At 45.7% G+C, this 12421-nt stretch overlaps 1 protein-coding gene across 2 annotated transcripts in view; it reads left to right on the forward strand.

Annotated features, from left to right (window-relative positions):
• MAP3K10 (mitogen-activated protein kinase kinase kinase 10) overlaps positions 1-12421 on the forward strand; it is a 44696-nt gene that overhangs the window by 16425 nt on the left and 15850 nt on the right. For both annotated transcript variants that reach the window (XM_040405076.1, XM_040405077.1), the window contains exons 3-5: positions 1972-2152; positions 2923-3071; positions 3377-3552. In XM_040405076.1, coding sequence (XP_040261010.1) covers positions 1972-2152; positions 2923-3071; positions 3377-3552 — 506 coding nt within the window. The remainder of the gene's footprint in view (positions 1-1971; positions 2153-2922; positions 3072-3376; positions 3553-12421) is intronic.

Here is a 12421-nt window from a genome sequence, read left to right on the forward strand (position 1 = left end):
TGTGATTTCCTGATTTGTATTTTATTTTTATTCTGTCTCTCAGAGTGGGAATGCACCTACAATGTGAATTTCAGACCCCTCCATGATTTCTAAGTGGGAGAACTTGCAAGATCGCAGTGTGTTCAAATACTTCTGTTCCTCACTGTACACCCAAAACCCAGCCCTGGTAATGTTAGAGTGTGCTGATCTGTCCAACCACCTGCCCCACATGCCTACAAATCACTGCACGGTGCCACATTTCATCTGGATCCCATTTTCATATGTAATTAACCCTTCACAGTATGTTCAATCGACTTGGAAAAAAATCCACTGTGCATTTGCCACTGGAATCTGCAGCAGAAATTCAAGGCTGAGCCTCAGCTTTATGCTGTGGATTTGTACTTTGTGTTACCACAGATCCAAGTGTGGATTAGCCCCATTCATTGGGTCTAATCAACGTACAGCTACGCAACAGCATTCTCAGCCCAGATTTCACTTGGATTCTGCTTCAAGAAGTGGCATGAACAGCAACTCCGGTTTCGTTGGAAACAATGGGACACGGATTGGGAAATTTTTGGAAATCTTTGTGCAGTTTAAGTCGTGTGAACATACTCTTAGGCTGAAAGGACATCGTTTTGTTGTGTGTCTTTCGGCTGGAACGTGTGGTTTCACCCTTTTGGTCAGAGAAAATTCATCCAGTCAATGGTAAGCAAGACGAGCAGAGATGATGATTGCGTTCATATGCAGCAATCATCCATTCTGTATGGGGATGAACAATCGCTTCTATGATCGTTCATTCCCATACAGATTCATTGCTTGCTGGCAGCTCCTTCCTGTATACACAGGATGATCTGTTGCGGCAAACTCTGATTTTACGTGCCACATAAAAAATGCGATCACCGATGTCATGGTAGAATTTTTGTATGATCCCTAAACAAGGGGTCTGGCCAGTGGCCATGTTGTCTGCAATGCTCCAAATCTTAAAATTTAGTCTAGGGTGAAAGATTGAGAAGACATGACTCATTGTGGTATTTGAGTCTTCCTCTTCCAACCCCAAAAGACAGAAGAAGCCTTTTATTAGCAAAAATGTGGGTGTTAGCCTTACAACCTAAAAATACAGGATTCTGTCACTCAGATCTATATGCTTTCACAACATACCATCTCATTACAATTTAGGCTATTTTTTCACATCTGCGTTTTTTGCTGGATCCGTCGTGGATCAGCAAAAAACCCTTCCGTTATGATAATACAAGCGTCAGAATCCGGTATGAATAGATCTGGTTGTATTATCTCTAAAATAGCCATGACCGATCCACCACTAAAACCATTGTAAGTCAATGGCTGCGAGATCCGTTTTCTTTTGTGTCCGAGAAAATGGATCCGTCACCATTGACTTATATTGTGTTTCATTCTGGATCCATCTTGCTCCGCTTCCCATGATGCACTCAAAAACGCTGCTTGCAGCGTTTTTCTGTCCAGCATGGGAACGCAACCGATGCACTCCGTTCCGTTCAATTTTGTCCTCATTGACAATGAGCGTTTTCCTCTGGTATTGAGTTCCTATAAGTGATCTCAATACCGGAAAGGGAAAGCGCAAGTCTGAAAGTAGCCTTAGATACAGTAGTGCGGAAAAACCTAAGCAAGGGAATTCCATTGTCTAGATACATGACATCCCCTCTGTAGCCATTTAGTTTGTATACTAAATATTGCAACCTAGGTATATCCAAGATTTAATTATGTTTCCTCATTCTTACTATATCATTGACAAACGCACTCTGTGACTAAATAATGGCATCACTGCAAAACTGGGTTCATCGGTTTAAATCCAACAAGACAACAGAATAAAATTCCCGGATCATGTGAGAGTGGGTTAAAAGAAATGTACTAAGCCTTAAGTAAGGCAAAGTGACGGCCCATCATTAATCATGTAATTTTACAAAAAAATATAAAGTATGTTTTAAATGACCTGCATTGTGTTTCTTCCACCCACAGTCTTGATACTTGAGAAGATTGAGAACAACGACCTATATAACAAAACCTTAAAGATCACAGACTTTGGTTTGGCCAGGGAGTGGCAGAAGACCACTAAGATGAGTGCAGCGGGCACCTATGCTTGGATGGCTCCGGAAGTCATTCGTCTCTCGCTATTTTCCAAGAGCAGCGATGTGTGGAGGTAATGTCTGTGTTTCCTTATGATAATAGGAGTTCATCATTCAGAACTTTTATTTGTTAGCTCTAACAGCAGATACAAACGGCGCCTCTTATTTTGGAGGACCTGACACATCTGTACAATACACTGATGGCCCATTGATTTCAACTGGAGTTGTGTAATGCTTCATTTTTCCTGCGGGGACGCTGCAGGAAAAATGTCCCTCACATATTACAGGTGACTAATGGAGTGGACCCTGTGATTATATTGTCAGGTAGCCCTTCTTACAGAAAGGAATTGGCCAAGGTAGCCAACCCCTTTTAAGCTGTTTAGGTAAAATTAACGTTGGCGGATCCCATTGGGAATCCAGTATGTATGGGGCCTCCTGAAGATTGTGTATGTTGGATTTCAGATTGCCAAATCCTTTTGTCCTGCCGAGCCGAGCACGTACATAGAGAGATATGTCCTATACACAGACATGCTCAACATGCCCGATCCTTCTCTCTCCCAACATTTCTTGTCCAGGAGAATACAACTAATATGTATGGCCAGCATAAAATTACTGGTTTCCCTATTAAAACACGTGTTTGGCTCTCCCAAATGTGCGTATTCTGTATAGAGGAGGTAAAGGTAAGCATCTGCCAGACTGCCAGGGATTGTGTGAACATGGAATATATGTACAGTATATAGAATACCCAGAAGGAAAGATCTGAAGATAGGTTGCACATCAGCTCTTCGCCCTATGAAAGTCTCAATGGCTGGACTCAGAATTCATATTCCATTATGTCTTGCAGTTTTGGGGTTCTTCTGTGGGAGCTGCTTACTGGGGAGGTGCCTTATCGGGAAATTGATGCTCTGGCCGTTGCCTATGGAGTTGCAATGAACAAACTGACTCTCCCAATCCCATCAACGTGTCCGGATCCATTTGTAAGGATCTTAGAAGGTAAGCCGTTAACTTTCAATATGTCACCAGACTGTTGAGTATTTTTTGTCATCCTGATTTAGAGACCAATCCAATCCATAATGTTTTGACCCTGTAAATGCAAGAAAATTACAACCACCATTCATCATGGCACCAAGTTCCAGATTGCTGGGCATTTAAATACATGAAATGTAATGATTGCATAAAGTAAAAAAATATGAGTTCAGAACCAGATGGTCTACCTTTGTCTGGCACCAACTTAAGCTATGGAAGTCTAGACTATTTTTAATTTTTTGTCTTCTTAACTTCTTATATTATGATTTCAGCATGTTGGGACCCAGACCCTCACAGTCGCCCTTCATTTTGCACCATCTTGGAGCAACTGACCGCCATAGAACAGTCAGCCATGTTCCAGATGCCTCTTGAATCCTTCCATTCCTTGCAGGAAGACTGGAAAATAGAGATTCAGCAAATGTTTGATGAGCTCAGGAATAAAGAGAAGGTAAACCTTAGTGTCATGGATAGATGACACAGTGCTTCTTTGATAGTGACCAAACTGATAAAATGTTCCTGGCTTAAGAGATACTGTATATGTTTTTCTCATTATAGTTCATATTAGTCCTATAGGGATGTATGACAAACAAAGCCATCATATCCATTCTGGAGGCCAACATCTGTGTATCTCAACTAAGGTTCAGCATTCCTATGGTATACAATTTCAGCAAAACTGTAAAAATGACAAAGTAGTTAGATTACAACATTATTGATGACATGGTCTTCAGGCATGTGCTATAAGCAAGGAGGGGTGATGTGACATTATCATGGAAGAACTGGCAATTTGGAAATGGGTGGCTACAACAATCATCAATCTTGACACTCGGGTGTTCCAAATGAGCATCAAGTTATCGGAAAGTCTTCTTGGTTGAAAAGATCTCACTTACTTCTCTCATCTTCTTGGTGATTGTCTTCAAATGTGGACTATTCGATGATTTCTCTAAAGCAGGCATGCTCAACCTGCGGCCCTCCAGCGGTTGCAAAACTTCAACTCCCAGCATGCCCGAACAGTCTACAGCTATCAGCCTACAGCAGGGCATTGTGGGAGTTGTAGTTTTACAACAGCTGGAGGGCCACAAGTTGAGCATGCATGCTCTAAAGGTTCTGATTTTGGAAAAATTGCAACTGGAAAATACGGAAGCAATTTTATGATCTACAAACTAGAATATCTACATATTTTTGATGGCTCTTATTCAAAGGATTAACTAATGAAATAATGCAAACTGTCGGAACCGAATCATATGAACTGGACAACATCACAGCTATATATCTTGAGCCTTAACATACTAGGCACCCATGGGCCTCTATACATTAGAATCAGTAAGGAGAACTGCAAAATGTCTTAACTTCTTCAAGGGAGTCTTTCAGCAGGAAATTCACTGGTAAGCCGGGCACAATGCCTTGTAGGGCTAGATCGGCTGAATGTAATGACAACTTTTACTTAGCGATCTATTGCTTCATTCTAGAGAAAAAGTACTTTCAATCCATATGCAGATGAGCCAATAAGACCACCAAGGGCAGACCAAAACCCCTCTGTGCACCATTGCTTCTCCTTCTCCCTCTGCAAGCCCCCTCCCTCTTCTTCCTGATTGATATGGCCAGGTGAGATCACTATGCAGCAACCTATTCCTGTCAATCAAAAAGGAGAAGCCAGCAGACGAAGCAAGAAGCGCACGGGTGCACAACAACCTTTAGGCTACTTTCACACTTGCGTTTGGTGCGGATCCGTCATGGATCTGCACAAACGCTTCCGTTCAGATAATACAACCGCATGCATCTGTACAGAACAGATACGTTTGTATTATCTGTAACATAGCCAAAACGGGTCCGTCTTGAACACCATTAAAAGTCAATGGGGACGGATCCGTTTTCTATTGTGCCATATTGTGTCAGTAAAAACGGATCCGTCCCCGTTGACTTACGTTGTGAGTCAGGACGGATCCGTTTGCCTCTGCATCGTCAGGCGGACACCAAAACGCTGCAAGCAGTGTTTTGGTGTCCGCCTCCAGAGCGGAATGGAGGCGGAACGGAGCCAAACTGATGCCATCTGAGCGGATCCTTTTCCATTCAGAATGCAATTTTGTGAAACTCGCCTGTAAAATCTCTTTCTCGCAGGGTTCATTGGGGGACACAGGACTGTGGGTATAGCTTGCTGCTGCCACTAGGAGGCGACACTAGGCTGAAAAAAGACTTAGCTCCTCCCCTGGAGGCTATACCCCCTCCAGCCTGGAGAGAGCATGTCAGTTTGTGCACAAGCAGTAGGAGCAGTAGAAAGCACGTGCCCAATAAGGGAGAATGCAAGAATAATAAATACTGGGTGGGTGCTGTGTCCCCCAATGAACCCCGCGAGAAAGAGATTTTACAGGTGAGTTTCACAAAATCTAGTTTTTTCGCTGGTATCATTGGGGGACACAGGACCATACGAACCCACGACCTTCTGTATCAGAGGCAAGGCACTAAATCACACAGCTATAAGAGCTGCATCCGCGACTACCGTCAGCAAAAAGAAGGTAATGGGCGGAGCACTGCCTTATGCGAGTACCTGATAAGAAAAATGTACTCACAAGAAAGGCACTCCCAACTCCCAAATTCGTTGGGTGGAAAAGCCCGCCCCCAGGAATGCCACCTTCCGAGAATAAAAAGAGGGGAAGAAGACTCACAAGGAGGGGACCTGTTCCACACTGAAAAGCCACCAAACGACCATTCGTCATCTGGACGAAACCAGGTACTTGGCCCTAACCCCAGATGTAGTGACTTGGAAAAAAGTACGTACAAGAAGGCGCTATCAACTTGGAAAGCCGCCGGGTGGAAGATCCCGCCACCCGGAATTCCGCCTTCCTAGAAATAAAAAAGGAGACGAAGAAGTCCCAGAGGGAAGCCCCAGAGAAGAAGAAGTCCCAGAGGTGGCTGGGACGAAGCCGGCTGCTGGCCACAACTGTGGAAGCAGAACCAAAATCCGGGTCCGCAGGGTCCTCCTCTGGTTAAAAGGACACCCCTTAGAAAACGGTATTTGGTAGACTAATGCCCCTAGAGCCTACAGGCTTGTGGTGAGACTTCTAGCGAGAGAAGCTGCTTGAGAAACTACTGAGAAAAAAATTCCTGAGCCAGGCGTGCCCAACTGCAGGCCAAAGAACCAATACCTCGGATAAAGGTAGAATCAAAAAAACGATGTGAGCATCACCGGTGATGGAAAACCCCATAAGTGATATATATTGACCATGCAGAGACACTGCCTGGAAGGGCAGATGACCAAGATACGAGAATACTCCTCGTGGAAAAAAATTGATTCCGGATTCCCTAGCCGTACAACCCAGTGCTACCGGTCGAATAGATCGAAGGGGAAGATGGCCAGCCAGAGGAAAGACAGGAAAGAAAAGGGAGTCCCGTTCCAGGAACGAAACCCCTACCAGTGGAGGCAAGGCGTGACTGACCCCCGCTCTGCCCGGTGTGGGGGGACCGTAGTCCACCCCCGGAATGAGCAGTGAAAGGAAAGAACACCAACGGCTTGAGGAGACACAGACAGTAATCATAATTGAAGAAAGGTATCACTGTAGTGGTAGACGAGTGCCCAGGGACTCAGCTACCCAGTAGAGCGCACCCAAGTAAGGCGCTGTCAGCTATGGCATGTACGTCACTGCACAGCCCGAGTTGACGACAGCAGAACCACAGTTGTCTGAGCAACGGTCAATTAACAGTAGTATAGACCATTAAGAGTCCAGGGCTAAAGCCCGTTGCCATCAGAGACTGGCACTCTAAGAATCTCCTGGTAATGCAATACACCGCCTGAGGAGGAGCCCCGACAAGGGAAGCCACAAGAGTAATGCTAACACCATACTCCGGCTGAGGAGGAGGCCCTCCACCGTAGAGGATATCGATTCCAGAGTCAGTAGAAACTGTCATCTGACGAAGGAACTGTGCAGTAGGAACCCTAGTATGTAGTGGGGGTGCAAATACCTCTTGTACAGTAAGAGCTACAGCATGCTCTGCCAGCAAAAAACCGAGAGAGAGACCTAAGGATACCCAGAAGTAGCATGGTACCATGCTGTCTCAGTTAAGTAGAGTCATCCTGAGGTACTCCGTGAATAAAGAGGGGTGAACCGGAGCAACCGCCAAAACAGTGCCAGGGTAGAACCCTTACCCGAGGGGGCTGTCCCACTGCAGCGACTACGATCTCCGGCCCTAGTGTGAAAGCTTCCCCTGCTTAGAAGAACGCTCTGTAGTTGCCAATGCAGGATTGCCAGCAAAACACCCTCACCTAGATAAGGAAGAGTGGTGGCACAAGGATGACACATCTGCGCCCCCAACCAGCGCCGGAAGAAACGGGAGGATACAATATGGAAGTAGCCACAGTATCCAGTGGCAGTATCCATATGTCACTAGATGAAGAGTATAAGGGCAACCAACAGTGACGACTGTTGCCACGGCCCACCTGAAAGAAGGCAAGGCATCTAGTGTCGTGGCTTAGTTGAAATACAGCATGCAAGATGCTTAGTGAATTCCCGTTAGTTGTAGAAGGGGGTAATGCCATGACTGTTGAATAGTATTCCGTAGAAGCACAACCTCCGGTCAAGGAAAGGGGGTAGCACCATAATCAAAGACATATCCAACGGTAGTGTAATCGCCCCTCCATGGAGGAAGGGGGGGTACCTACGGTAAGCACTGAACTCCGTGGAAGTGTAATTACTCCTCCTATGAAGAGGAGAAAAATATACAGGAAGTACTGTATCCTGAGTCAGCACAAGAACCTTGTCTATGGCAGGGAGCAATGCACCCAGCAGGAACTGAACAATGATAGAGAATTACGCCCCTAAGGAAGGGGGTAATGCATATGATCAGTCCTGTACCCGGTGGGACGAGAATTTCTCCACCTATGTAAGGGAATGCTTACGGTAAACACTGCCACCAGAGATATTGCCATAACGTCCCCTATGAGAGAGGCTAATGTATACTGCCAGTACTGTACCCAGTGGAACGGATATTCCATCAAGTACGGAAGGAGGGACGCAAATGGCTGGCACCGAGACCAGTGCTAGTGCAGTCCGTCCACCTATCCAGTAGTGGTGCAATGCCGCCTAAGGAAGGGGGTAATGCATACCATCAGCACAGCTGGTCAGTATGAATGCAATCATAGAAGATTGAACTGGATTCATATCGGAGTCCGCAGACCAGATCCCCCCCCCCTTTCCTCAGAACCAACCCCTGCCGGAAGGGAGGGTTCTGAATATAACCTTATTGAGGAAGGGAGGAGGTGCGGAGGAGTCCGAGGAGGAAACATGTCCTGCTCTGGCGCCCTCGTGCGCAGTTCTACCTCTCAGCATCAGCCATGCGGATGCAGGCTGAGTCGGTGATGAAATAACAATCAAACCACCCAGGAGGTGGAATCGGCACCTCCACAGGACCGCTCACTGGATTGAGTGGGCGGTACTTAATCAACCCACGACCCCGGAGGGTGGATTGGGAACTTCCAGAGGTTCCCCATTGGATTGCGCAGGTGGAGAATTATCAACCAAATGACCCAGGGGGGTGGATTGGGAATCCTTCAGATGTGCTCCCCTGGAATTGCGCAGGTAGAGCATTATCAACCAAACTGCCCTGTAGGGCAGATTGGGATCCTTCCGATGTGCTCCCCTGGATCTGTGCAGGTGGAGTGTTATCAACCAAATGGCCTTAGAGGGCGGATTTGTGTAGGTGGAGTATTATCAACCAAACGGCCTCGTAGGGCGGATTGTGACTACTTCAGATGTGCTCCCCTGGATTTTGTGTAGGCGGAGTGTCATCAACCAAACGGCCTCAGAGGGCGGATTGGGAATCCTAAGATGTGCTCCCCTGATTTTGCGCAGGTGGAGTATCATCAACCAAATGGCCCCGTAGGGCGAATTGGGAATTACAGAGGTCCTCCACTGGATTGCACAGGTGGTGGCCTTTCAACCAGACGACCCAGAAGGGTGGTTCGGGAATTCTTCTGTCCTTTTATCAACCAAACGACCCCGGAGGGCGGATTGGGAAACTGTGAGCAATCCTCCACTGTCCAGATAGGACATGGGCCAGTCTAGTATCACACCATCAGGATGGTCTGGTGGTGATGTGGGCTGAGGGGGGCAGGACTATCAGTAATGCCCCCGCAAAACGAATCAGAGGCAGGAAGAGGTGAAATTTCTTAAACTTAAGTCATTTGGTCTGCAAAGGGGACACTGGCATATCCAGTGCCTGCTGCAAAAATGCGGCTTACCATGAAGGGTTAACCCAGCTCAGAGGACCGGAGGCGGAGCTCCGCTGGCACCTGGGGGAGGGGGACTGCTAGTCAGCGAGAATTCGCGCCAAAGGGACGAACCCGCCCCCTCCATAATCGGAATGAAGTTGCAGCCTAGTAGGCCGCAAAGCCGGGACATAAAGTCGGCGCATGACCAACCGGTACAAGGAGGGACTTGCAGTTCTAACTCCCAATCGGCGGTCGGATGTATCCGCTGCGTCAACCTGCCGCGGCCGCAACAGCGCGGGCATAGTACCGGAGGCCCAAAGAGAAGCCGGGGCCTAAATTTTTCGGTCGGGAAGCGGAGTGTCCGGATTGGCGCTCTCAAGCGCCCTGGATGCATACCGGCCGCGGGTGCTCACCCCACATGCCGGATAAGCTGAGGCCGCGGAATGAGATCCCCCCTCTCAGAGATGCGCCCTTAGATGATCCCCCCGATTATGATGGGGGAACCCAGGCCCCCAGACATGGATAGAAGCCCAAACCTACCTCAGGTGGCTGAGGTAATGTGGGGGCCCTCACCGGGGAATGGTCCACTTTAAAGACAAGAAGGTTCTCCATTTACTGACGAGGTGACTGAGGGGGGGAGGGGAGCTGAGGATACTTACCCACTCAAGACTACTCACCTGCCTTCATCTGTGTTCTTCACCCTTGTGACATGGACCAGCAGAGCCACCTCTTCAGTCCCTGGCACAAGTGACAGGGACCGGGTTGAAGGGCGGGAACAGGTGGCCCTATGGCTGGGGGGAGCAGGAAGGTCAAGCCCTCCTGGTCCACTTTGTCTTCTTGTGGGAGGCAGAGCGGTGGAATAATCGTCACCGGTCAGCCCCCCAGGGGATGCAGAGCTCTTAGTAGCTCTGGACCCCCAACCTAAAAGGAAATGAAATAGGAGGCAGGGGGTCTGCCTCCTACGACACTAAGCTAAAAACTGACATGCTCTCTCCAGGCTGGAGGGGGTATAGCCTGCAGGGGAGGAGCTAAGTCTTTTTTCAGCCTAGTGCCACCTAGTGGCAGCAGCAAGCTATACCCACGGTCCTGTGTCCCCCAATGATACCAGCGAGAAACTGATCTGTTTTGGACCGCTTGTGAGAGCCCTGAACGGATCTCACAAACGGAAACCAAAGCTCCAGTGTGAAAGTAGCCTAAAGGTTGCAACCCATAAAACCTAATCTTTTCAAAAAGTCTGAGGTATTTTTCTGGCTAGAACCTCAGTCTTAGAATATTTTGGTTCAATTACAGTGTTGGTTCCATTGAGTTCCCACCATATGGACCTAAAATGGGCACTTTTTTTTTTACAATTTCCAGAACTTTATAGAAAAACCAAGCAGCAAAAAGTAAAACATGTATTATGTTACATTTTACATATTTCCACTTCACACTGTTTATTTTGTATTTTTTTTTTCAATGTATTTTAATCCCCTATCTTGTCATATACTGGAGATATATAATTATTATTTTTATTTATATATATATATTTTTTTTTTTACAAATCTTTTGGATCTTTCATTAATTTTTGAAATGCAGCAAGAACTGGATATTAAAATCATAAAACATAGAAGAATGACACCAGAAAAAGACCACATGGTCCATCAAATCTGCCCTTTTTTTTAGAATAGATATTTTTTTTATTCCAGACAGGTTTACCTTCACTTACTGTGGATCTCCAACCGTCTACTTTAAGCGGAATAATATTTCCTGCCGTTGCTTGGGATCTTCTCCCAACTCATTTCAGATTGTGCCGGCTTGTTTTTGTGTTTTACATTTTCTTTAATTAAAACACTTCCCTTTTGAACTTTCTTTTAACCTTTAGCATATTTTAAGGTTTCAATCATGTCCCCCCTTAATTTTTTCCTCAACTCTATGCAAATTCTCCTGTCACTATAAAAATGCAGTGCAATCTGCAGGCATCATGTTGTAAAGCAGGAGAAGCTTAGGAGTCAAGTGAATGGACCTATCATGATTAACATCTATATACCCGTTTATACAGCGAAGGCCGTCAGTCACTGATAGGCCTTACCCCTGGACTCCTAAGCCCAAGATAAGCAGAGGTTTGAATTCATAATTTAATTTACTAGTTCTACTGGATGATTTTCCACAAAACATGGATATATATCAATCTGCTCAACTCCTCCTGCTCTATAACATGCTGCCCACAAATCGGACTGCATATTCAAATGACGGCTTCCTGATAAGTTCTGTGTGTGGCGCCTTCCACCAAATTTGTAGCCTGTCTTTGAATCCATTTGCTTTTTTATCAGTTCACTTTATTACGTGGACGTTAAGCCCTCCACATAAGAGTAAGCTCGTGCTGGAAGTCAAATACTGGTGGATGATTCCATGATGGAGATCCTGGAGGCATGTCTGAATATGACTAGTCAGGAGTTGAGTTAAAATGGAAGAAGAATACCTCGAAGAAGATTGTAGAAAGTGACCACTTTAAGTCTGTCTTGTGGGATGAGGACGGGACCACCCTTTTAATTGAACCAGAATTAGTTTAAAGAGAATTTTTTTAGTCGTAAGGGACCTCCAGAATTTATGACAACATCAAAAGTTTTGTTTGTCAGCTAAATATCTGAGGATCTAGCAAAATTCAAAAGGAATTAGAAAATTTGAAACCACATGCCTCCTCAAGTAAGTAAGAAAGATCACGTTCTTTGTACAGCAAATATGGAGGACGTAATGTACAAGAAAAATAATTGCAAGAGGGTCAGAAAATGAGAGCAAATATCTGATTAGTTTCCATGGTGAGCACTATTGTTCTCCTTTTCTTAGTTTCCATTCATGGTCCTCCAGATGTCATGGGGCGTGGAGAAAGATTCCTTTAATGTTCAGTTAATCCTTTGTTTCAATGAAAGTTAGATTAGATCCATTCTCAAGAAAAGTACAGACATTTTACCCTTTGAAAGATGGTGATGGATCTTCATCATAAAACTGCTTCTGTGTTTTCCAGTTACAATAAAAAATAAATTAAAAAAATCTAAAATTTTCAGACCAATTCCCCAGAACTATTAGGGTAGGACCGCATGTGCTGGAAATGTCAGATTAGTGGTGGAATTTTGGTTGCAGA

Source organism: Bufo bufo, chromosome 8 (assembly GCF_905171765.1).
Source record: "Bufo bufo chromosome 8, aBufBuf1.1, whole genome shotgun sequence".
In the NCBI taxonomy this organism is placed as follows: Eukaryota; Metazoa; Chordata; class Amphibia; order Anura; family Bufonidae; genus Bufo; species Bufo bufo.